Source organism: Trematomus bernacchii, unplaced genomic scaffold, assembly GCF_902827165.1.
Source record: "Trematomus bernacchii unplaced genomic scaffold, fTreBer1.1, whole genome shotgun sequence".
In the NCBI taxonomy this organism is placed as follows: domain Eukaryota; kingdom Metazoa; phylum Chordata; class Actinopteri; order Perciformes; family Nototheniidae; genus Trematomus; species Trematomus bernacchii.
In genome coordinates, this window is record NW_022987587.1 from 7,370 (window position 1) to 35,095 (window position 27,726).

At 40.5% G+C, this 27,726-nt stretch overlaps 2 protein-coding genes across 3 annotated transcripts; both read left to right on the forward strand.

Annotated features, from left to right (window-relative positions):
- The first annotated feature begins 17,735 nt into the window (after positions 1–17,735).
- Positions 17,736–19,970, forward strand: LOC117480950. The gene is made up of 3 exons (XM_034128367.1): positions 17,736–17,771; positions 18,763–18,828; positions 19,032–19,970. The coding sequence occupies exon 3, from the start codon at positions 19,042–19,044 to the stop codon at positions 19,963–19,965; it is 924 nt and encodes a 307-aa protein (XP_033984258.1). The 5' UTR covers positions 17,736–17,771; positions 18,763–18,828; positions 19,032–19,041; the 3' UTR covers positions 19,966–19,970.
- Positions 19,971–22,416: 2,446 nt separating this feature from the next.
- Positions 22,417–24,501, forward strand: LOC117480952. Of its 2 annotated transcripts, XM_034128368.1 has the most exons (4): positions 22,417–22,861; positions 23,189–23,344; positions 23,444–23,536; positions 23,830–24,501. In XM_034128368.1, exons 1-4 carry the CDS (start codon positions 22,502–22,504, stop codon positions 24,133–24,135), a joined length of 915 nt encoding a protein of 304 aa, XP_033984259.1. In that variant the 5' UTR covers positions 22,417–22,501; the 3' UTR covers positions 24,136–24,501. The 2 variants fall into 2 exon arrangements, with proteins under 2 accessions (XP_033984259.1, XP_033984260.1); XM_034128369.1 differs by lacking the exon at positions 23,444–23,536.
- The last annotated feature ends 3,225 nt before the right edge of the window (positions 24,502–27,726 follow it).

Consider the following 27,726-nt stretch of genomic DNA (forward strand, 5'->3'; position numbering starts at 1 on the left):
AGTACTCCATGTGACTCTCTCGTCCAACCATATTCCCAGAAATGTAAATGTCTTCACTTTCTTTAATTCTTGTCCATAAAGTTTTAACCTAACCTCCTCACCTATCCTTTTCCTCGTAAAAAATAAAGTTTCAGTTTTTTCCACCAACAATCTAAACCCCCATGTCAGAGACCAGCTTTCAATTTCCGTAATGGCTTCCTGAATCTTACCTACAATATAATTTACATTTCTGCCCCTTTTCCAAATAGCTCCATCATCTGCAAAAAGTGACTTACCGATATCAGATCCTACTTGTGTATATATATCATTTATCATGATAGAAAACAAAAGAGGACTAATTACACTCCCCTGTGGGGTTCCATTTTCAACTTCATGCCTTCGAGAATAAGAATTGCCAACTCGGACTCTGATGGCACGGCCAAACAAAATATCCATAATCCAATTATATACATTACCTCCCAGACCCATAATGTCCAGTTTTATTAATAATCCTTCCACATCGTAAGCTTTTTCCACATCAAAGAATACAGCTACAACACACTCCTTATTCGCTTGGGCTTTCCTAACTTCAGATTCCAGGCACAGCAGTGGATCTAAAGTACTCCGCCCTCTTCTAAACCCACTCTGATAAGGAGTCATTAGTTCATTTTTCTCAACGTAGTATGTCAGCCTTTCTGTTATCATTCTTTCTATAACTTTACACAAGTGCGATGTCAGAGCTATAGGTCTATAACTGCCTGGACTAGTTGGATCTTTCCCAGGTTTTCTAATAGGAATAATGACAGACTCTTTCCATATTATTGGCAGCTTCCCTTTCTCCCAGATCTTATTATACATCTCCAACAGCTTTCCTAATGCAAACTCACTTCATTTGGTCAACATTATATAACATACATTATCTTTCCCAGGAGCAGTCATTTTACACTTACTTAATGCTCTTCTCAACTCTTGAATAGAAAAAGGTACATTTACAACACTCTGCGACGAATGTCTTTCTTCATATACATTAGGATGTTCATCTAACACTTCCTGCCTCCTGATCTTACCTTCTTCTGTCAAATTTTCCGAAGAATGAACTTTAACAAAATTTTTAGCTAGAATGTCTGCCTTCTCCATAGCACCAACTTCCCTCCAGTCTCTAACACTGGCAGGTTACTCTGCTGTCTAATTCCCCTCATCTTCTTAATCATTCCCCATACTTTATCTAATGGCGTAGTTCTCCCAATACTTGAACAGAATCCTCTCCAACACTCCCTTTTTGCCTGTGCCTTCTTATATTCTAATAAATTGTGTAATGAATGTGTCTTTCTTAGCTTTCCAAACAGCCTGATTTTGTTTCGGATTGCATCATTACATTCTTTGTTCCACCACGGTACCATCTTAACACATTTACTAAGTTTACCAGTTTTATTCCCAATAGATTGATTAGCGCTTTTAATTATATTTGAAGTAAATTGCTCATTTATTTCATCAATACTTCCTGCCATATCAATCTGATCAAATTCATTATCACACAATTTAGCAAACATCTCCCAATTTGCTTTAGAAAAAGTCCATCTCATGATACCGTCTAGCTCAACCACATTACTTATATCACACTTGATTATAATCGGAAGATGATCACTCCCAATACTGTTATTTGCCAATACTTCCCAACTGCTACCAGAAGCTAATTCACTTGTTACCAGAGTTAGATCGATCGCAGACTCTGTTCCATCTCTAAAATTGAGTCTTGTACCTTGCCCATTATTTAAACAAACTAATTCATTTGCCTCCATTAAGTCCTCCACCACCTGTCCGTTGTAATCTGTTGATCTCCCTCCCCACATTGTATTATGTGCATTAAAATCACCACACCATATTATTTCATTTCCTTGACAAAGACTGTCTAATTCCTCTATTTTGAGTTTATTACATGGATTATAAAAATTCAGGACACTAATATTCCTTTTATTAATCCAAACTTCTACACCCACTATTTCTAAATCATGACTGTTCTTAAATGTTAGCCTACTATAAGACATTATTTCTCTGATAAAGATTGCACATCCCCCCTCCCTGACCATCATTTCTATCTTGTCTTATAGCACTATATCCCCCAATAATGAAGTCCAAATGAGTCTTCAGCCATGTTTCTTGAATACAAATAACGTCTGGTTTTTCTTTTAACTGATATATATAGGTCTTGAATTCTTGTCCATTTGCAATAAGGCTTCTAGCATTCCACTGCAGAATGAGAAAAACCATCAATCTACTCACTAATCTGTGAATCATCATTATTGGGGGCTAACATATCATGTATCATTTCAACCGTTATATCCTTTATCCCCAAATATTCACCTGCTGCTTCCACTATTGTTTTCAGTCTTGACCTCTTTTTTGTTTGTTGCAAAGCAACATTCACCACTTTTCCAATAAAGGCCACAAATTTGTACTTATTAACAATCAATGCATCCTCTCCTATCACACACTTATGTGAACACTTTGTGGAGCTTTCCTTTGCCTGTGGGAGTTTGGGAAAATCTTCTGAAGAGAATATACTTGCTGCTCCTTGGGATTTCCTAGCTATGTTTAGTGATACCTTTTCTGTTGCTTCAGAATATGAGACTTTATTTTGTACTTTGTATCTCTGCACCTCCTTGGCCTTTTTCTGCACTTCGCAGCCCTGATACGCAGCACTATGTTCCCCACCACAGTTACAACATTTCACCTTAGCACCTGCAGCACAACTACCATATTCATGTTCCCCCGCACATGTTGGACACCTGGGCTTAGTTGCTTTGCACTTGTCTGCCACATGCCCAAACCTTTGGCATTTAAAGCACCGCAGAGGTTTAGGGATGAATTCTCTTACTGGAAAGCTCATGCAACCGATCATAATCTTCTGTTGAATTGTTTCTTCAAACTGAAGAAGAACAGACAAACTATCCACTATCTTACCCTGATACCTAGTAGGAAGACGCTTAACTACAGACACTTTTCCCCCTTTAATTTCTTTCTTGAGTTCTTCTATGCCGATTTCTATCGGAACTCCACTGATAACTCCAAGTATTTTCCGATTTGCTCCAGGAACATGGCATTTAATTCGAACTTCATTCAGGGTCTTCATTTTCAGTCACTTTTCCTGTTGTTTTGCATTCATCATTTCAACCAACATCCGTCCTTTGCTCAGAAATCTTGCTTGTTTTATGGATCCAATTTCTTTGTGAATCGCTTTAGTCAGGGCCACTGGATGTAGCTTAGCTGCGGATTGCTCACCAAACTCCACAATCACTTTCCACTCTTCATTCTCAATCCTTTTCTTTACTTTCTTCAATTCATTCTGCGAATCAGATTCACTAAGACTGTCACTTGACATGTCTATCTTCTTTCTTGAAGTCTTTTTCCTTACTTCATTCCATCCTCCTTCTCCTTCAGATGCACTTTCCATATCCTCCTCTCCAGGACTCAAAGACGCCATTCCACCAGCTGCTCTCAAATCGACGATCCTCGTTTGTCATGTTAACCCGTTTATAATCTAATATGTTGATAAAAACGTGCAAACAAACGCAAAAATAACCAACTGACAAGCTCAACGGCTGTTTTTAGCAAGTAGCAGGCAACAAACAGTATACTTCCGGTTCGAGGTTTTCAAAATAAAAGCCACTTTTGTAAAAATACAGACTTACATGTTATTACATCCAAACTTTTAAAGTGTACAGTTTCTCACTTGTGAGATTTAAATGCAACATATTTTAGGGAATTACCATATATTTGATTACAAACTTTGTTCATTTATATACTCTATTTATTTATTTATTTCCGTATTCATTTATTTAAACCCTGACTCATGTATTAATTTAATATATGTATTTATTTATTAATGTATTTATACTTGTGTCATTTTGTAATTTATCAAAAACATTGTTTACATTATTTTTTTCATCTGGAGTTTACATGAAGTACCATTCACTGGCCAGAAGGGAGAGCTCATGCTAAACCAATAGAATACAAACTATGTTATTTAAAAAGTAGCAGAAGAAGAAGAAGACAGACAGGGAGCCTGATGGGGATACTGGGAACAGAAGGTGAGGGGGTAAGAGCTACCAGGAAGGCCATTATTAAGTATTTGAGTGAAACAGGATTGATTGGAAGAATTTAAAACAACGTAAATACAGTGGTATAATTCCACAAGTGGTGATAGGATGATATGGTGATACACACTCTTGTACAGTAGGTGGCGGTATGCACCTTAAAGTTGTTTGCAATCCGCCAAAAACCGAGAGAAGAAGAAGACAGACAGGCACAAGCCCAGTATTTTCATCCTGATTGAATTTTGGATGATTAGCAACATTAGCAGTGGTTTTCATTGCTGCTAAACATGCCGATTAGTACTCTATAGCACATGTTATTTACCTAGCGTCATACTCGCTGTTCACTTGAGTGATTTTCATAGTAAAGCATGTTGAGCTCAGAGTCTCTGCAGGTCGCTGAGGAGGAGGTGGTGCTGGAGTCCAGCTCCAACAAACTGGGAGATATTTACACTTTTGTGGCTAAAGGATGCTTTCCTCACACCATGCATCCTCTCAGGAAGAAGAATCTCAAAAGATACGCTCAGAAGTTCATCATTGATGGTAAGGGGTTTGTTTTTCACAGCCTTGATTCAGGTCCGTAGTGCAACACACACTATATACCACGGTGAATTATGTCCCGTAATGTTCCACCACAACTGTGTGTATCAGGTGTTTCTAAACTGGCTTTCATATCGCCGAGTTACCCTGTGTTTTGATGGAAGATAAATGATAAAAGTCTACTTTGTTTGGACATAAGTATGCCAAACTGAGGAGCTGACTTCTACGGAAGAGGATAAGGGCCACATTTCTCCAAGACATTTGGGTCTGTGACCAAAAGTTAAAACAAAAACATGTGAGTTTCAGAATTCTGAAAAATAAAAATGTTTATATATTTCGATTTTTTTGTCTCGGAATTCTGCCTTTAATCGCAGTCATGTTCTTCCTCCAAAGAAAATATTTTTCTCTGCAAATTTAATTTTCTGATTCATCTTTTATTAAAGGTGGGGTAGGTAAGTTTGAGAAACCGGCTCGAGATACACTTTTTGTTATATTCCATGGAATGCTCTTAACATCCCGATATCAATGAATATCTTAAGTGCTTTAAAAATCACTTTAATCCATTACAAAATGTGATCTGTGGAAGCCGTAATACTGTAAAAAGCACGACCAACACCCGCCAGGCAGTAATGTCGCGGTGAAGCACAGTAGGGCAGGCAAGCCAGCTGTGCAGACAGACACAGCCGTGAGGGCAGACCAAGCGGCAAACTCTGGGGCAGAGCCGGGACGCCAATAAGGAAGTGCCACAAACCGCAGTTCATCTATTGGCCGATAGGCAATGACTGCAGAAAGGAGGAATTTCCATAGACCCCCATGTTAAAATGCCCAACTTTACAGCAGAAATAAACATGTTTCTACCCCTGGATGCAATACAAATTATTCGGGATATAGTTAGATTCCACCTTAATGATTATTAATTGTTGAGTGAATTGTTTTATAACGCGACCCTTTTATTTATATTAAAGTGGACCGATCATGCTATATTTGAATAATATAGTGTAGGACTATACCTATATAAGGCATATTTATACTTTTTTTTTTTTCAAAATACCAAACAGATCATGCATTTTAGCCATGCCTCATTTTGCTCAATTTGACAATTTCTAGCTCTGGGCAGATTCAGTGAGAACAGCACCATCTACTGGCCTGGCATATGTACTACAGCGTCTCCAGCGCCTTCGAACGGCAATGGCCGTGGCTGTCTGCTCCTGATTGGTGGAGTTGGCCCAATAGCCGTAGCGCCACCGTCCTGACGTCAGGACAGTGTTCAAATCTGGATCAGTTTTTATCAGATCCGTTGCAGCCCCTTTTTTAGAGATTTGGGTATGGAGGAAAATAGAGAGGGTTGTATTTTCTGACACTTGGTGAGTTCCCTGGAACACCGGGGACACATATTCATATATAAAAGACGTACAAAAGTGCATTTTGCATGATAGGTCCCCTTTAAGTCTTAAAGTGTTTGCATAAATTAGGGCGTGGTCACTTTGATGGATAGGTACGTGCCTCACTGTCAGCTAACAGCAACTTGTCCACTCTGCTAGGCTAGAACGTTAGCTAGTTGTAGTTACTGTACTTGACCCTTTAGCCGTGTTCGTGGTGATTGTGCCTTTTAGGGAATGTTGTTACAAATACCAGACAATTAAAATGTCGTGCTGTGTGGTTGAATGTACTAACAGAACTTCCAAGAAGTCTACTCTCAGCTTTTTTGTTGAGTAAAATGATAATATTATACATGTTAGCAGGTGTTTGTGTGCTTGTTAGCTTAGCTTGTTATATAGCTTATTAGCCAGCTAAGGACATAACCCTTTATACATGTATATATATATATATATATATATCAGCGACGTGCAGTCAGGGGAGGCAGGGGAGGCAGAGCCTCACCTGTCATACTCCAATGTAACAGAAAAACAACTAAAGAAAAACTAAATAGTAATAATAATAAAATGTCTCCACTGATCTGTGTTGTAAGTGTGATTTCTGTATGATTCCAATCGCTTTTTATAGTCAAAATCAGCAAATTGGCCGAGCTCCGCTACAACTACATGGGAGCGATGAGGATTGAGGCAGGGACGAGCTCTGCCTCGCGTAAGCCCACAGTAACTGGCTGGAGCGCGGGCACTTATTTTGTGAGCGCGCTCAAGCCATGCTCATTTTCTTACTGTGGGGTGAGGTAAGGCACAGATGAGCTCTGCCTCACCTCAGAATGCGTCACCCCACAGAAACTGGCTGGAAAGCGGGCCCTAAGCACATGCCTGTTACCATCTCACTGTATGTCACCAATGTAATGTTTGTAGATCCCTTTATTACATTTATCCTCGCCATCCATAGTCTCTAAATAACTTATTTCACGTATATATGATATTTAGGCCCGCTGGTCTCATCATACAACGACAATGAAAAAAGCACCAGGAGAGGCAGCCATAACGTGAGCCCACAGGTTCTTGTTGCTACTGTTATTCTACGCAGAGACGGTAGACGCAAACAACAAACTAGACTTTTGTTTTGAAACTAGAGGGAGATAAGGAGGACTTTTACAAAAAAGTACTGGAGATTGTTGTCCAGAAGGATAGCATGGACTTCATCTTCAAGTCAAGGTAAGACCACAATTGTAATGAACATGGGATCTTACTAAGAAAGAACAATCCAATATTTAGATTTTGGGTATCCTTTTGTTGAACGGTCTGTTTAAAATGAATCGAAGCATCAGACTAAAAAAGCTTTTGAAAATAACTGAATATTTCGATTAAGGTCAAAATATAATATTTGTAAATCTGACTCTGAAAGAGTCAGTGCCTCACCAGCCATGAACCTCACCGCACGTCACTGATATATATATATACAGTTTAGTTTATGATTCAGCCTTGGGTAAGACTTTTACAGTCTATGGTTATGACGCCCATAATGTTAAACGGGAACAAATGTTAAAAGGGGACCCAATTATCCCAGTGGTGGCTGCCGGAGTCCGCTGGCCAGAGCTAACGGAGCCGCAGGGAGCTAGCTAGCCCCCGTTAGCTCCGTTAGCTCCGGCGGCGGAGTGCGGCGTTATAACTGGAGATCAAGGAATGTAGCGAAACACAGACTTGGTTCGCCTGCAGCCCGCTGTAGTATTAGCTAAATAAATGATGTTGAACAAGGCTTATTAAGTGAGCATGAGCATGTGAGCATTTTAGCCTAGCTTGGCAGCTTCTGCTAGATCGGGAGCTTGGAGCCCCGCCTTGTGCTTCAGCAGCAGGTCCCGCCTCGGCTCAGCATCTTTGCCCTTTTTTGGATCAGGCTGGAGCAGGCGGGAGTTAGACTCTGACGTCACTGTCGAGCCGTTAGTGGCCGACTCCGCCTACTAAGGCTTCTCTGCAACTCTGCAGAATCCTATGGGTGACGTCACAGAACCTACGTCCATTTATATATACAGTCCATAGAGTGGCGAAGTCACGCCCATCTACTTCCGCCCCATGGGACCTTATTTCGGAAAAATAATGTATTGAAGTCAATGGAGAGAGAAAACTTATCTTTCGATCCCGTTTGAATTGTGCCATGAATTACACATATGATGTTTGTCAATCTTAAAAAAATCATTTCCATGTCAAAAAAGTCACAGTTTGTCGTAAAACTGTTGAAATATAAGACTATGAAAAATACGCAACTAGAAAGACTACAAATCCCAGAGTCGCGTAAGTGATGTCACAATTGTTTTCCTCCACTAAGAGATAGCTAAGATCAGCGCCATATAGATAGAATCTATCTATATGGCGCTGGCTAAGATAAGATAACTTTAACAAGATGCCTGTGTGCTTAGTACCAGGTTGTTATCATACCAGCAATGGGTCTTGCTCGTTCTTTCGCTTCCCGTCTGATGAAAGGACCAGGAGTGTCTGGATCAAGCTAGCTAGTAGCTAGCACGTTAGTTAGCATTACAGCCTTGTCATTTTTATTAGCCTTAACATGAAGTAACATTAAGTAACCCAAAATGTTAAATGTGAAATTCTCTCTGCAGACCCATTCTCACAGCGTTTATCAACCTTTTTCTTACTCAATATCAAGCCACACTTATTGTTTTTACTTCGGATGTGAGTTTGTGTGTGCTCAGGATGAGTTTGGCAGTGTTTCGCTATGTATCCTAAACAAGGAAACAACACCTCCACGGAGCTCAGCGCGATTCACAACGTCCCGACCAATCAGAGCACACTGTGCTCACAGGGAGGGTGGGGGCTGGAGCTTTGGGAGCTACAACGAGCCGTTAAAGGCAGAGAGTGAAATTCAGTGAATACAAGTAGTTTACAGAGATGCTGTATGAGAAACCAATGTGAGTTTGGAAAAATGCACAGTATAAATCTATTTTAGTATACCTCAACAATGGAATTATCATCAGTGGAAATGGCCATGACACCTCTCCTTTAAGGTGATGTTACGATAATAATACTAGATTAAGATTATTCAGGAAGAATGAGACAAGCAGCAGGTTTACCTTTACGATTAGGCCAAGTTCAGACAAACACACAGCAGAAGAGCTTCATTTACAGCGGCAGCAGACATGTGCTGCAGGATCCCTGCAAGGGTCTATATAGAGCTTTATTGGCCCCTATGGGAAATGTACAAGCTACCCTGCAGTATATACAGGTAAACTTGCTTCCTATTTATCAGAGGCAACTTTTGAGCATTAATGGATTAAGATTTATGATTTTAAAGTATAACATACATTTTTCAGAATATTACGTTTTTCAGGTACTTTTACTTTTACAAATTTGACGACTCAAGGACAACGTATTCAGCACTTTAACTTAAATAAAAATAGTAATACCACCGTGTGTAGAAATGATCAACACAATACAAATAAATCCAGCATTTAAATGTGATAAACACATGAATGCATCAATGATTATAATCAAAACATATCATATATATTATTCTGAATGGGTCGATCTGCATATTGAATACTTTTACTTTTGGAACTTTAACTATGTTTTGATGCCAATACTTTTGTACTTTTACTTCAGTGACATCTTGAATGCAGGACTTTTACTGTAACAGAGTATTCCTACACTCTGGTATTTCTACTTTTACTCAAGTAAAATATCTGAGTACATCTACTTTTACTCAAGTACAAGGTCTGAGTACTTCTACTTTTACTCAAGTACAAGATCTGAGTACTTCTACTTTTACTCAGGTACAAGATCTGAGTACTTCTACTTTTACTCAAGTACAAGATCTGAGTACTTCTACTTTTACTCAAGTACATTACATTACATGTTACTTGTTAGACGCTTTTATCCAAAGCGACTTATATACTCAATACTGTGGACAATCCCCACAGGAGCAATTTGGGGTGAAGTGTCTCAGGGACACAACGACATGCTGACTGCAGTGGGGTTTGAACCTGATACGAACACCAACGCACAACGCACAATATCTGAGTACGTCTACTTTTACTAAAGTACAAGATCTGAGTACTTATTCCACCTCTGCAGCTTACAATAAGTGCAATCAACCACGAGGATGCAAACTCCGAACAGCACGAATCCTGCAAGAACATCAGCTTCAGATATGCCAAACATTTGTAATTGCTATACAGATATTTGATTTGTTTATTTATTTGACAATTGCCAGGGTTCTCACACGCACCAAGCCCTGGCAGCACATCACCCCTACTCTCTTCAACCTCCACTGGCTCCCGGTCAAGTCCCGCATCACTTACAAACTCCTGCTCCTCACCTACAAATCCCTCCATGCCCTCTCCCCTCAGTACCTCACAGATCTCCTCCACCCTTACATCCCGTCCCGCACCCTTCGATCCTCAGACTCCGGCCTGCTCTCCATTGCCCATTCACGCCTCCGCACCTTCGGGGACCGTGCCTTCAGTGTCGCTGCCCCCACCCTCTGGAACTCCCTCCCTGCAGAAATCTGCAACGCCCCTTCTCTCAACCTCTTCATATCAACCCTTAAAACTCATCTGTTCAACATCGCCTTCCAACTATAACTCACTCCCCCCCCACTTACACTTCCATTTCTGCCCCCTGTTTTATGTTTATGTTTTTTTATGTTTTATGTCTTGTCCTTGTATGTTTCTTTGTAAAGCGACCTTGAGGTTGAAAGGCACTATATAAATTCAAATTATTATTATTATTATTACAATTACCTCAAAATGTACACAGAGGGTTCTAAGAACAAGGAAGAGTGTGTTGGAGTTGGTATATATCCCAGACTTTAAAATATCGATCTCAAAAAGAGCGTCTGATCAATTATCAGTGTACACAGCAGAAAGGCTGGCAGTAATAATAGGATTACAGTGGGTTGAAGAGGTCAGACCAGATAGCGTGGTGATATATAGATTCATTGTCCATATTAAAAAGCATACAGTCAACAACAACTGTCAGAGAAGACATTCTCATAGAACTGAGTCATAGCCTGTTAAGACTTCACAGAGGCGGTATAGATCTGCAGTTCTGCTGGCTGCCTGCACATGAGGGGGTGAAAGGGAACGAGTGTGCTGATAAATGAGCAAAAAGTGCACTACAAAAGGAAATAACATTACCAGTTCAACTTGGAAAAAGAGAAGGAAAAGCAGTGATTAAGAAGAAAGGGATGGAGATCTGGCAGAAAAGGTGGGAGAAAGACCAGAAAGGCAAAGAGTATCATAAAGTTCAAAACACAATTGCAATCAATATTTATAAAGAAAGAAACAGAAGGGAGGAAATCATGATAGCTAGACTCAGACTAAATCACACAGCATTGAATGGTACTCTGTATGTCATGGGGAAAAGTGACAGTGACAAGTGTGGGAGCTGTGGAGTTAAAGAACATGTGGAACATATCTTATTACATTGTGACATCTATAAAGCTGAAAGAGAAAAACTAAAGGATAAAGTGATAGAGGCAGAGAGGGAATGGAGTGTGGTTGGTATTCTGGGAACAGAAGGAGAGGGAGGAAGAGCTACCAGAAAGGCACTGTTTACCTTTCTGAGGGAAGCTGGGGTAGGAAACATAATTTAACATTAGGTTAGAATAGATCATGGATGATTGTTTTGTTTTGTTTTATTTATTCTATGGTTTCTTATTTTATTTTTCGTTATTTTGTTTTATTAGAGATGGAATGACATGATAATACACACTCATGTACAGTAGGTGGCGGTATGCACCCTAAAGTTGTTTGCAATCCGCCATAAACCGAGAGAAGAAGAAGCTCTTTCTAACCTGGATCCATGTGGCATCTCGTCGCTACGGTTCTCTCTCTGTGTTCCTGAGAAAGCGTTTGTGAGCTCCAGCACTACTGATCCATCATCTGTGTGTCTGGATAAACCTCCGAATAGACTCTGTGCTCTTTTTTCTGGAGCGTTTACCTCGGACTATAGGAGCTAGCTTAGCATGCTAGCTGGAAACACGTTAGCAACCCTAGTCAGATTGAGAGTTTGGTGAAGAGAGAAACGGTGTGTTTAACGGAGTTTGCAGGAAAAGGTGATCTAGTAAACATGAGTAAAGTCCAAATGCTGCTGTCGTTGAAGAAGCAGCGACTCACTGCTGCTCCTGAAGATATATTTGCTCTGTTTGAAAAAACGATAGCAGTGCTCGAGGAAGAGCTGTCTCTTTCCAAAGAGGAGAACGAGAGACTCCAGAAACTACTGGACGCTGTTTTACAGCCTCAGCTTCGGATACACAGAGCAGGTCTGTTCCCTTTACTCTTCATTAACACTTTAAAGCAGAGGTGTCCAAACTATGGCCCGGGGGCCAAATGCGGCCCGCTGGCCATTTTGAATTGGCCCTCAGCTAATTCAAAAAGTATAATGAAATATGGCCCACAAATGAAACTTTTGCTTTTCTTATATTGTACTTCTTAAATATATATGTACAGATATATTACACAGTAGTATTGTATGTGTTAATAAGCCCACTTTTAAAATAAATTCAGTCAATTCATGTTGATAACATTTTCTAACAAATCTTAGTTGATACAAAAAGCCTAATAACTTATTTTCACAACAAGCTTGAAATAGACCCTTCATATTTCATCTTATTATAATCACTGTGAGACTTCTGTTTTTAAGGGATGAGCTGCCAACAAGATAAATGAAACCCTATAGAGAGCTGTGATGTAGGCGTTTTTTTTCTTAAAGCCAAAAGACGGCAGGCGAAAAACACCGACACCTCCTCATCACTCCACCGCTACCATGTTTTTTTGTGTGTTGCCATAAGTTATTCTCTCTCCGTTGGTGCGCGGGGCTAATGCTAATGCCTTGTGCGTAAGCATATTTCCGCTCAGGGGTCATTTAGACGCTTCTTATGAGACTTGTGTTTTTGTTTTGGTAAAAATGGTTCGTACTGTCAGTTAGCTGAGTTTATTCCCGTTAATCTAGTATGACACATTAATAGGTTTTGAAATATTAAAAACAGTTTTGTGGAAAAAAAACAAACCTGCAGCCCCCTCTACCGGGGGCTCTCGGGCTAAACCGGTTAATGAGATTCCATTGCTGTCTTTCTAGCAAAAGTGGTATATTCTTTGATCCATCTGGCCCAAAACAAATTTGCTATGTACTGCACTTGAGTATGTATCTTGCTGATGGAATAAGCCTGGGGGCAACGCAGGTTTGACCTTGAACTGCAGCAAATGGCTTGGTGTGAGAGGTTCCAAGTCATTTGGATCATTTGACACTGTAGTTATTGGTCGGCTGTTGAGAATTCCTTCAACTTCACACAGAACTGTTGAAAGGCTTTCGTCGTCAAGTGTTTGTTGTTTTGTGATGCATAGCAGAATTTTCTTTACAAGCCAGATTAGTCTTTGCCATACTCCGCCATGATGTGCTCCGTAAGGAGGATTGAAGGTCCATTTCACATCCTTTTGCCAGGGATGCAAACTTGTCACCTTTCGGCGAAATTCGCCGTTTTGAATCCAAAATAGGTCGTTTGTGTGATTCATGTAGATCTGCAATACAAATATTTTTGGGGTATGGGGGGGGTCTGGGACCCGGAGTAATCTGCGGCCACGAGCTGTTATGTGCCATCATGACATGCATGGTGTTCTTTTTTAATATATTATAATGAAGCGCGAGCTGTGTGCTCGAGTCTTCCTGCCTGTCGGCTCTGCTCATGGATGTATAATAAGGCTCTGCTGCTCCGGGATGAGGGTCTAGCTTCAGCAGCTACATTACCTACGGTGCGTTCGTTAATATTAACTGTGCGGTCCGGAGTCACTGTGGCACAGACTGGACCGCTGGTGAACAGCTGAACGGGCCGTTCAGGTGTTCAGAGCAGAGCTCCCTGTCGGAGCGGCAGAGCGTGATGTGCACTGAAAAGTTTTTCTGTCGCAATATTATTTAAGGAATCGTTGAGCTAGCTAACTAGCATACATTGTCACTATCTGCTAACGTTAGCTTTAGCCTTCGTTTTCAAATAGTTGTTTTCATAGGCTATAAACGGAGGTGGTATAAGTATCTTGTACTTGAGTAAAAGTAGAAGCACTCAGATCTTGTACTTGAGTAAAGGTAGAAGTACCAGAGTGTGGGAATACTCTGTTACAGTAAAAGTCCTGCATTCAAAATGTTCCTCAAGTAAAAGTATAAAAGTATTATCATCAAAATATAGTGAAAGTAGAGACAGTAAAAGTAGTCATTGTGCAGATTGGTCCATTTCAGAATAATATATATGATGTGTTTTATAATGATTGATCATGAAAGTGTTCTCAAAGCTGGTAAAGGTGCATCTAGTTTGAATGACTTTGTATACTGCAGGGTAGCTTGTGGATTTACTCCAGGTGGAACTAAAGTCTGATTTAACACTTGATTATATTTCACATCATTCATCCACATCTGTAAAGTAACTAAAGGTATTAAATACATGTAGTGGAGGAAAAGTACACCAGTTACCTCTGAACTGTAGAGGAGAAGAAGAACAAAGTAGCAACACATTGAAATACTTAAATAAAGTACAAGTATCTCAAAATTGTACTTGAGTTTATGAACTTAGTTACTTTACACCACTGGCTATAAAGATAGAAAGACTAATCCTTGCACAGAGGCATGAAAATACATTTTCAAAATGCTCAACAGTGCTGCCAAAATTATAAACTGACTGCTACACAATTAAAATAAATGCTTTTATACATTTCTATTAGATGTGACTCTTTGGCATTTCTGTTATTATGAACTGCTTTAGTTGTTCTGACTGCTAAAATCCTCTGTTATTCCTCATTTTAAAGCCGATATTCCGTGGGGTTTGGGGGCTCAGATCCTTGTCACCTTTTTCATACCTGATGAGTTTGCATCCCTGTTTTGCTGGAGGGCTTGTTCTATTTTGCTCAGATTCCACTCTTTTATAGATTCCTTCAGCTATCTTTCAGTGGCAACGCAATTAGTCCCATTGTCTGACCTCATCTCCAATACTTGGCCTCTTCTGCTGATGAAACGTCTGCAGGCATTAATGCATGAATCTGTATCCAACCAATGAGCTACTTCCAAGTGCACCGCTCTGGTTGTTAGACAGGTAAAGATAACTCCATATCGTTTCACAATGCTTCGTCCTCTTTTCACTTCCAGGGGGCCAAAGTAATCCACTCCAACATATGTGAATGGTGGTAGGTCTGGTATAATTCTGTCTGTTGGCAGATCTGAAATGTTTTGTTCTCCTGCATTTCCATGCATGCGTCTGCACACGGTGGGTGTTTCTCAATGTAGAGGACGCTTCCTTGGTAGAACAAGTCCCTCCGAGTCACTTCCTTCTGAAGCGAGGCAAAAATCCTTCCTAGCCTCGGAAAACGAAGAATGGTGGAACAGGCTAACAGGTGTGCAGGTGTGCGTCATATGCGAGGCCCCGCCTTAAATGGAGCGCGATTTCCGCCAAAGATTTTGGAAATTGGTCCGTCCGCAAACTAAGCATTGTGGGGATTTTAAGACCGCAGAGGCTACACATGTGCAGCCTCGAAATTTCCCTCAACGAAGGACGCCGGCCTCGGTAGAATTCCAAGTATCCTGGACATTGGAACAGTCCTTCGGCGGCACTCGATGACGTAGTATCCTTGAAATAGTGGCTCTGGAGCAGCTTTCCTCGACATTGAGATACACCCAGTACATTCAGATATAATTTTTCTGGCTAATGCATTGGCACATGGTATCCAGTATTTTTGTCTTAACCTGGATAACATGATTCCTTCCACTGTGACCAACTTGTTGATGAATATCTCGAAGTATAGTTTTAGAGACATGGTGGTGTTTTCCAAGAATGGTTGGGTGCTTTGCTTCCTCAGGCATTGCCATTTTATTTAGCCTTCCTCCAACCTTTACCAGTTCATTCTCGTACACTGGATCCAATTTATACAGTGCACTACTTCCTTTGATAGGTTTTCCCCTTTTCAAAGTGTCCACTTCCTCTGGAAAAGACACAAAAGAACACAACACTGCTGCTTCAGCCTTATCCAAGTTATCCTTGGAGATTGTGAGACCTCTCATAGAGTCATTAAACACTCTCATCTCCTTCTCAATCAGCTTTATTCGATTTGGTCGAATTTGTCAAATGTATTGAACTGGTGATCACAGTTTGAACAGTTGACAGCTATAGGCCTACAGCTTTCATGCTTAAAACATAACTTGGTTTTTAAATTAAAGAGGGATCATACACGAACAACATAACCGGTTAGGGTAACGTAACCCTATTACAACAGAGATCAACAACCTATAACAGGGCCTATGCACAGAATGCAGCTATTCAATACTCATTCTTGTTTAAGAATATGAGCATGTCTACATGCTCAGCGGAGAGGCGGGTGCGGAGGCGATTCACAATCAGGCCAGCTATAGAGAAGACCCTCTCAGCTGGAATTTGGGCATAAGATGAGGTTTGAGTCTGCGTGATCTGCGTGTAGGGAGGGGCAGCAGCCATATCATTAGCTAAAACTAGCTAGATCTGATGGATTTGGACATAAACGCGAGTGAAGTATAACCGGACGCGAGAGAGAGAGAGAGAGAGAGATCAGCACCTGCAGCGGTTTTAGTAAGAGCATAGGTTGCACAACTTGCTGATGAAGTGGCACCAAATAGATGTACTGTCATCCTGTACTCAGCGAGAGGTAAACTGACATCTCCTCCTGGCCACCAAAGAAAGCGAAGATAATCTTGATCGGCAGGAGCCACCTTGACCTGATGATACATCCCCACGAAATCAGCTATGAAAGCTATTTGTTCTTGTCTGAATCGAATGAGCACACCAAGTAGCGTGTTGGTAAGATTGGGACCCTGAATAAACTTTTCATTGAATGAATATCCTTGATAAGATGCAGAACAATCGATCACTACACAAATCTTGCCCTTCTTTGGGTGATGAACCCCATGATGTGGTATGCACCACATATCTCCACTCTCAGGTTTGAGCTGCTCTTGGGGCAGTAGCTGAGCGTGACCTTTTGCTATCACAGCCTCCAAGAATGTTTTATATTCATCATGGAAAACTTTGTTCCTTTTGAATTTCCTTTTTTAATGATTCTGCTCTGCAAGTTTGCGATTGTTTGGCATCATGATATTCTTCTGTTTAAATGGAAGTTCAAGCTGATAATGTCCATCTTTGATTTCAGCTGAATCTGACATGATCTTTAAGAATTGTTTGTCTTCAACTGACATCTCTTTCTTCTCATCACAACGTTTCTCTGGAAAGTCATGATTGTATTGCTGCACCAGCAGCTCACTTAAACCTGTCACTGATATCCGATTAACAACAGCACATGAAGTATTCTCAGATTCAGTGGTTTCCTGATTCAGTCCATTCACAACCCAACCTAGGACTGTCTTAACAGCAAAGGGTCCTCTATTTTGACTGTTTATTATTTTCCACGGCTCCATTTACACTGATAAAAGTAAAACATAGTGGTTGTTCGTTTGATGTGTTTATTCTCACTCAAATAATTTTAAATTATTAGTTTCATTATTTAAACTAATATTCCTGATTTATATTTATGGTTGAACCTATTGTTTTATATTGATAGAATATAAACTGACAGAAGGACATTGAAACTGAAACCATTCATTTGTTCAATGTAGTTTTATTAAATCAAGCTTAATTTATGCATGCGCATTGCATTGATGACACCGCACACAGAATGTTCTGGCAGTACACACGCTGTCTTTCGCAGTTCGGTGGAGCTAACCAGCAGACTTCATCCAGACACTTGGAAAACGAGCACATGTGATACTGGTAAGGATAAAATAATATTAATATATATATATAATATAATTTCACATACCGAAACATTAACGTTTGTCTGAGTATATCTTCCGTTGACTCTGACCGGCTGTTGATAGCCCTTATAAGCTAACGCTAGCATGCTTTATTCAGAGATTAGCTTTAGCCCGCTTGGAGTTATGGGTGGCTAACGTTACTACAGTCCGGTAGCTCAGTTAAGAAAAGGTAACGTTATTTATGGGAAACGTTAGCCTACGTGTGTCTGGCCGTGACTCTGACTGAGTAGGCTGTAAAAGCTTGCGCTAACGTTTAGCATGCGCTAACGTTTAGCATGCTTTATTCAGACCACACATTATCCAGTGAAGAACACTCAGCAGAGCATATACTTCTCAACACGACATTAACTGTAACGTTAAATGTTCTTAACTGAGCTAGCGGACTGTACCCATGACTCCAATTCGACTAAAGGCTAAAGTCAATTTTTGAATAAAGCATGCTAGCGTTAGCGTTAGCAGCGCTCGGCATGAGTCATGGCCAGATTCAAAGGCAGATATACTCACACAAACATTAAGTATCAACTTTAACTTTTCTTAACTGAGGCTTGGTGGCCTGTAAACAGTATGAACAGGCGGGCTTCATGTTTTCTATTTTAAATAAATAGATAAGACTATGAATTTGTATTTATTACCAGAGTAGAAATTCTGGTGTTAAACTTCAATTTAAGGACAGAGTAAGTGGGCTTCTTTCATATTGACGAGCGACTTATATTTGAATTTTCGAGTTCAATTGATAAAGATATTGTAAATGTAACGTTAGTTTACAACATTGTGTTATATATTTTTACATCACCAAAATGTTGACCACTGTCCTAAAATAAAGTATAGGCTTTGAGTAACGAATTTAAGTTTAATGTTTGATATATTTTTAATATGTCAATGATCTTCTTGTAGCTTAGACACTTTGATGGCTAATTAAAGACTAATGAAAGGTTTTCTCACTTCAGGGAAGCAGCCGTCTATTCCTACTGTTCTACCCATGTGGATGTTCCTGTGAATGGTCATTGCTTGTGGTAAGTTTAAAAAAAAAAAAAAAAAAAATGTCATGAGGGTATTCGCTATAATCAGGCCACCCTTCAAATTGGGCTCTGGCAAACATGTTCAATCGATTTTGACACATCAAGCAGAGCAATTTTCTACCAAATCACTTACAAAAAGTTACAGCGTTGTCTACTCGGTACACTAAAGGTATCTCTTGTATCTCCTGTTTCCTCAGTTATCCATGCATGTGGAAATGTAAAGACTGTGACAATTCATTTTCAAGAAGATCGGAACTTTTGAAACACTACAAGCTTGATCATCAGCATTATGGGCGGGGTCGTGCCTACCCCTGTATTCATGAGAATTGCCCATGCACATGCAAGACATGGAAAGCTCTACTCACTCATCTAAGCAAATTCCATTCTGCTCAACAATCTTCACAGAACAATAGATTTTCAACACTCAAGTGCCATGTTTGCGACAACAATCTGCATTCTACTGAGCCAGACTATTTTCAACATATCAGGCAGCATTTGAAAAATCATGAATTTGTAAATTGTATGTTTTCTGGTTGCTCATACAAAACAAATCATTACGGAGCTTTCAATACTCACAAATGGAGGAAGCATACCCCACATACACTTAATGATTTCAAGCCTGGAATTGTTGATGGGTATGATGTTGTAGAATCATTTGAAACGGGTACTACTGATCAGTTGAATTTGCCATCTGAAGAACTTCCTGATGAAGAATCAACAGTTTCGACAGATATTGAATTAAAACTTGCCTCAGTCCTACTTAAATTAGAAAATTATTTTCTTGTATCAAGTGCAGCTGTGAATGAGCTTCTAGAAGAGCTGCAATATTTAATTGGTACTGCCTCTCTGCCAGTTACCCAAAAGACTATAATCCACTTCTTACAAGATCGCAATTGCCAAGTTGATGAATCAGTTGTGAAAGAGTTGGCCACTGAACTTTGCACTTTGAATCCCATTCAAGCTGCAATAGGAAACCGTGGTCCACTGTCAACCACTTGGAAACGGAAGAAATATTATAGAAAACACTTTAATGTTGTTGAACCAGTGGAGTATGTGTTAGACCGAAAGAATAGAAGGTTTTTTTCAGTATGTGCCTATACTAAAATCTTTGCAGCAACTTTTAAACTGTGAAACTATACTTAATAAGGCTGTAAATTTGAAGGAAAAATATCAGCAAAGGGAGAGAGATAAGCAGGTATACAGATCTTTTTGGGATGGTCTTCTCTTTAAAAGACATTCTATTCTCTCAAAAGAGTGTTCGATTTCTTTGATTTTGTATGTTGATGATTTTGAAATATGCAATCCACTTGGAACATCCCGTAGAAGACACAAAATCTGTGCCTTATATTGGATTGTTATTCTTCCTTGTCCTCTATTCATTTGGCTGCATTGATTAATACCAATGATGTGAAAGTCTATGGTTATGAAAAAGTGTTAGAACCTTTGTTAAGGGATCTCATAACATTAGAACAACAGGGTGTTTTTGTGGAAAAGTTGGGCAAACATTTAAAGGGCACAGTGCAGTGTGTTGTTGCTGACAACCTTGGAGCACACGGTATTGCTGGTTTTGTTGAGAGTTTTTCCAGCAGATTTAGTTGCAGGTTTTGTACAGCCGATAAATTAGATTTCCAGGCCAGGGAAGCTGGATGCTTTTCTCGGAGAACTGAGGAGAATCACAAAAATCATCTGCAAACCATTGAGGAAAATTCTTTGGCCAATTGTTATGGTGTTAAGAGAAGCTGTGTTCTTTCAGAAAAACTTTCCCATTTCAATGTTACCACTGGTTTTCCTCCAGACATTGTCCATGATTTATTCGAGGGAATAATCCCTGTTGAAATAGCTCTCTGTCTGACTGTATTCATTTCCAAGAAATATTTTACTTTGGCCACTTTGAACAAGGCGATAGAAGATTTTCCCTATAAATGGACTGATCGAACCAATCACCCCCACCCTGTTCCACTAGCCTATGCATCCAATAAAACAATTGGTGGAAATGCACACGAAAACTGGAGTTTACTACGATTTTTTACACTTTTGCTTGGACAGAAAGTGCCCATCAATGAACCAGCCTGGCAACTTCTTGGTGATTTAAAAGACATTGTGGACCTGGTTGTCTCTCCAGTTCATACTCCTGAGTCAATTGGATATTTGAGCTTCAAGATCTCTGAGCACAGATTGAGATTTAAGGAGGTTTTCCCAGACTCAAACTTTCGACCTAAACACCATTACTTGGAGCATTATCCGCAGTTAATCTGTGAGTTCGGGCCATTGGTTGCGCTATGGACCATGCGTTTTGAAGCAAAGCACAGCTATTTCAAAAGAGTTGTGCGGCATTCCACCTGCTTCAGAAATGTGCTACTGTCATTAGCTGAACGACATCAGTTTCTCATGGCACATCACCTTTACCTGTCCAGCTTGCCTGAATCCCCCCTGGAGGTAGCAAGTGTTTCAACTCTTCCCATTGACCTTTTGAAAGAGGACATTGCATTTGCTATTAAGCAGAGGCACCCAGACTTAGATGCTGTGTGCTTGGTCAAAAATGCATCTTACAGTCGCATAAATTACAGGATTGGGATGATCCTGGCACATGGCTCTTTGGCAGGGCTGCCGGAATTCACGGAAACAATCCAGATGATTGTTATCAAGAATAAGCTGCTTTTCATCATCAGAAAGCTGAGTGCATGGTATAGGGAACATTACAGAGCCTATGAACTGAAACCGTGTCCTACAAAGAAGGTGGAACTTCTTGACTCAAATGAACTGACTGATCCATACCCATTGGCTGACTATACAGTTGGGGGAATGCGGCTGATAACTCTTAAAAGATACATTCATGTATAAGGTCAGAATGAGTATATATATATATGAACTTTGTATGTAATACTTTGTAAAGTATAACACAATGCAATTTGAAAAGAAAAAATTCATTGAGTGTACACCTGCATTTCATTAATTCCCTCTATTTCTCTCTTTCTCTTAGAGCGCCATGGCTGATATTGAACCACCTGTTCGATTGCTGATCATCTTAAACGACGACAACAGCGTAAGACTGGAGCTTCGAAATGGGATTCCCAACTCAATAGAAGAGCTCATTGAGGAGGTCAAGAATTCATGTGGATTAGAAGGTTACATAAGACTACAGTACAAAGACACTGATTTTGGGAACACATTTGTTAATCTTACATCGACACATGTGATAAAAGATTTAACAGTGATCAAAGTTGTCGAATTAGACCCCGATTCTACAACTGTGGTCTTGTACCCAGTTGAGATACCATTAAATAGTACCCCTACAAGTGGACTGTACAGTGAAGACTCCTCCTCTGGATCTGTGAATACAGATGACACAGTACTACTTAGCAGCTCTTCCTCGGAATCATTAAGAACACAGCAGTGGCCTAAAGTGTTTCCAATCCCGGTCTTCTCCTATGACACAGAATGTCAATTACAGAGAGAAAATGCAGAGTACACAAAGAACCAATCTAGACTGACACTAAGCTCAAAAATGCTTTCAGACATACTCGAGAAACTGGCTGATAAAGTCTACACATACAAAGCATACCCTACAGATGCTGACTTTAGCGATGTTGCTGAGGCATTGACAAGCAAGCATCCCTGCCTAAAGGAACCAGGGTCTTTCAATGAGAGCTATGGATGGAAACAAAGGATGAAGGTAAAAATGACCAACTACCGGACTCTACTCAGAGCACACGGAACATCTGCAGAGCTCGCTGTGAACTCGTTGAAGACCAAGTCTCAAGAAGAGTCCTACCCTGCGAAGAATTTAAAGAGAGCCAGGCGAGCTGAGGCCAACCATTTTCCATCCTTGCCGATTGGTGAGACTCCAGAAAGCATGGAGCAAGAGAGAATTTCCCTTTTGGCAGAACAACAGAAAAGAAACAACCGGCAATCAATAAAAGAAAAGATGGCGAAGACGTTTGGATACCGAAGACAAGAAATAGTGCATCAGAGGCCAAGCATTGAAGGCCTCTTGGAGCGGTGGCCTGCACTTTTTCACATGGAAGAGGTAATTATTTTTGATGAAACCCTTGATTGTAAGCTTGTAGTGGAGAAGAAATGAGGGCCCAACTAACTAACAACTATAGACAGCCTAGGCAAATATGTTGACGTTTTTATTTTTAATATATATCACAATATAAGCTTTACATCTATGACTCTTTGTGTCTTTATTTGGTGGTGGTTTTCAATAAATATGTGGATTAATTAATTTAAATGTTACATTCATACAAGCTGACTTGGAGTACTTTTAATCAAAACGTTGGCTCTTTATAAAAAATATGTGTATTATAAATTCTCAGTGTTTTTTGTTTTCTATGCTGCTTATATTTTCTAGGTAAATGCTGAGTTCATGCGCATAACAACATTTCCGTTGGAGACAAAGTTCTTGGCGCAGTTGGACAAACACTCCACTAAACTGCTGCAGGTCATCAGGAGCAGGGGAGGAGTTGTGAAACAGAAGACCACCGGGATCTTGCAGGTTTTAGATGAGGTATCTATGAATGAGTTTTTTATCTGTGGGATCAGTGGCTGAATAGTCCTTTTTTTTGCATTTGATTTAAAATATATATATATAACTGTTCTTACTCAGACTGTGGACATCACCATCAGAAGAGAATGCATCCTCAAATCTCTAATGATCTACCTGGGTGAACCTGTTCACCATCTCATCAAAGAATTCCAAGTAAGACCTCCCACTCACTCACAAGATGTTTGTTCATAAAAGAAAAATAACATATTTGTACTGCATGCAAATAACTGCTTGGTTAGAAAGCTAGTAATTTTTGATGACCTCCTGAGCTTTCCTCTTGGGCAACCATCCGACTGAACTGAGAACTTTCCTTTTTTCATCTATCCAGTATAATCTTGTTTTTTTAAAAGGTAGCTGCAAATTTGGAGAAACGTTTGCGCTTCAGGCCTGTTGAACTACACTCTGTGGTCCTCATCCATTTCCCTTTTTTTTTGCATGATATGCAGGAAGCTGAGGCTGGAGAACTGGAGCAGGCAACAATGGCAATCTTTGTCATTGGGAAAGAGGATCAGTTTCATCGACCCAAAGACGTCAAGGTTCTCATCGAAGGAACAGAGGTCCTCAGCGGCTTGCCCTCGGTTGCGACAGCTTTTGCCATGCTCTTCGGGCTCATATACGCACTGAACTTAAGATATCCTAAAGAACTGCAATCCACTTTTGAAGTTGTGCAAAAAGTCCTGATGGAGCTTGAGGGAAAAAAGATGAGCCCAAAAGTGAATAGACTGAGAACCCAGCTGTTCATCCCAGAGTAGACACTTTGTTGCACTCACTCACTTGCAGTTACCATTGTTCTTGCATGGTAAGGTTTGTAAAACCAAGGTTTTATAATAATTATGCATTGTAAATAATGTGCAAAAAAGTTTTGTATTCAGAAGTTGCACTTACAGTATGACCGATTTTCACTGTAGAAGTTATGCATGTCTGCTCATTTTCAGAGATTACATGTCTCACAGGCGCAAGTTGTCAGTGTTGCTTTAAAAAAGTGTGCAGTTGATTATCAGGACAAGTCCTTTTTCTAAGAGTTTGATGTTTGGAAGCGGCACATATTACTGCATTTTAACTGTGGTACTTATTAACATGTCTGCTTAAGATCAGGTAATGGCTGCTTTAGAGGCCAAAGCTGGTTGTGTGTGTCACTACCTGATCTGCATCCCTGCCCGATCTGCATTGCGCATGTGCGAGATGGTCCGCCATATTGGACAACTCCGTACGGCAACCCAACTAGGACACTTGACACAGTGGCTTTTGGCAAAGCAGAAAAAGAAAACTCAAAGAACCGAGAGAGATGAGTTATTGTTATTACAACGTGACTTCACTATTATTTAACAACTCTTTTTATTGGGTTCTTTTATTTGGGGTTAAGTACATTGTCTAACAGAAGTTAAATTCATTTTTCACTTATTCTGACAATGTACTTAACCCCAAATAAAAGAACCCAGTGAAGTCACGTTATAATAACAATAACTCGTCTCTCTCGGTTTTTTGAGTTTTCTTTTTGTGCTTTGCCAAATGCCACTGTGTCAAGTGTCCTATTTGGGTTGCCGTACGGAGTTGTCCAATATGGCGGACCATCTCGCACATGCGCAATGCAGATCGGGCAGGGATGCAGATCGGGTAGTGACAGTGTGAACAACTTGTTTTACATTCAAATAAATGTGCTCTAAAATAATTTGTTATTTGTCATTAAATGCAATATAATCATAACATTTTTAAATTATAATTGCTATACATTTCAGATACTGACAACTTACATTTTATATTTGAGACGATGTAAAATAATTGGTTTGATTTAGTTAAGAAATGGTTTTGAATTTAGTTTAATTATTTCAGGTTCAACTGGATGTTTTTTTTACATTCAGTCCGTAACAACACACTTTTTTCATTTAGGACAACGTAAAATAATTGGTTTACTTCACTATCAGATAATAGTTTGCCTGGAGTTAAAATATACAGATTGATCTGATGAAATGGACTTTCATTGAGTCAATGTAAAATATTTCGTGTGATCGATTACTCTAATTTTTTTTAGTTGATCCAACGTTTTACTTTTATCAGTGTAGCTTTGGTGCATTTGTTCCTATAAGCAACCCGATTTCACAATCCAATTCAGGCAACTTAATTTCTCTTAGATATTTCCATTTATTTATGGTTTCTTGAGTGGGAATGTGCTCTTTTCCAGTAGGAATTTCCTCTTTTGTGTATACTTTAGGCAGCTGATAAAAATCATTGCCTTCGATGCAACTCACTTCAAGACCTTTGACAAAGGAAGTGTCAATCATTTTCTCCTGACCCATTGTTTTTAAGACGATTTTTGTTCTCTTGCCCTTGGCATGCACATCTTGTTGAAGGGCTTGAGTACAACAACTTGCAGTGCTTCCCTGATCCATAAATGCGTAAGTCTGCAGTCTGGTTCGAGTTTGACAACTTTATTTGAACTGGGATAATTGGTAGGGTTTGTTGACCACCGGCCCCAGTGTGGTTTCTGCCATTTAAAGAGACTAATGCACTACTTACAGAAGCTGCTTGGGTGTAATTATCAGAGTTGTCTTTTTGTTCAATCTTTTTCTTGTAGATGTGCAATATTGTTGGATGTTTCATTGAACAAACTTCACATTTCATTATTTTCTGACAGTCTTTGCTTAGATGTCCTTTCGTTAGACAGCCAAAGCAAATTTAATGACAAAAGATGGCGCCTGTGTCGGCTCGCCGCTCCCTCAGCTCTCTACCTTTAGCTATCCTGTTTTTGTTTTATGTTTGTCAGAATGTCTCTGCTCTGCTCGTTTACGATCGCCAAGCTCTCCTCCACCTCAGACCCTCACTGGAGTTGATATTGCTGCCCAAACCTACATCTGGCAACCATAAATCGTCCCCCCCCCCTCTACTGTAGAATATTCCCACCTACCTGCGCCGGTTGCCCTGCATCCTGCCTCGCCGAAAGCGCTTTAGACGACGGGGAAAGCGTGGTGGTGCACTGGTCCATCTTAAGGCATACCTGACGGCTTCTCCTGGGACTTATCCACACCTCGGATGTCATGGCCCTCCCGCTGCACACCATGTGAGGGATCGGTGGATTCGCCCTGTTTTTCCGGAGCTGCGGACTCTGCTGGGCCCGCTGGCAGCTCCTCCTGCCCGACTGACTGCTCCCGGCCCGCGCGGCGTTCAACACGCACATCTTCGTCAGCTGACACGCACTACACCTTCGGCAAGCCCGGAGCGAAAACTTTGCATGGCTTTGCTAAATGCTAGGTCGATAGCAAACAAAACGTTGCTGCTAAACGACTTCTTCACCTCGTGAACTGGATTTTATGTTCCTGACGGAGACCTGGGTCCACGCTGGCGAGTATACACCGTTCTCTGAACTTCTTCCTCCTGACTGTACATTCTTCAGCTCCCCCCGTGCCACCGGCCATGGTGGGGGCATAGCATCAGTGTTTAGAGCTAGCCTCCAATGCCGATTGCTTCACCTTGTAACTAGCTATGCTAGCTTTGAGTTGCAGCTTTTTGAACTGAACCCGGCCTCGCCTATACTCTGCGCAGTCGTGTATCGTCCGCCAAAGTGCAATAAGGATTTCATAAGTGACTATTCTGACTTTCTGTCCGGGATCATGGTGAAATATGATCGTGTTTTGATCTCCGGAGACTTCAATGTCCATGTGTGTTGCGAGTCCAAACCTCTGGTTAGGGACTTATTAAATCTCCTTGATTCTTTTGGTCTCGTTCAGTCCGTGGCTGGCCCAACACACGAAAAAGGACACACTTTGGACTTAGTATTATCGTTTGGACTGTCTGTATCTGTGGATGAAATATGTGCAGCAATGCGTATCTCAGACCATTTACCGGTTCTGTTTACAACCTCCATCCCTTCCGCAGGAGTCGAATCACGTGCCCCTGCGCGTCGTCTGCGTTCGATTAACCCCTTGACTGCCTCACAGTTCTCTGATGTTTTTAATGCTTCTCCGTTCTGTAAATTAGATGTGAACTGTGCTTTTAATGCTGATGAGCTTATCTCCATGTTTGACTCGACATGCACACTAACGGACCGTCCACACAGCAGCGTTAAAAAAATCTTGAAACGCTTCTGCCCATTCACTTTGAATGGGGTGACGTCACTTTGCCTCACTTTTCGCCGAACTGCATTGTGGGCAGGCGAGCGGAGATTTTCAGGATTTTCAGGATTCAAAGTTGAGCAATGTTCAACTTTTGAAGCTGAGGTGGAAGCGTCAGCCAATCAAATCCCGTGTATGCAAATCTGACAGTTCAAGCGCTAGCCAATCAAACCGCGTGTATGCTGGGAGAGACATACCGCCGGTCATTTCCTCATATTCCAAAAAATGGAGGAGAAA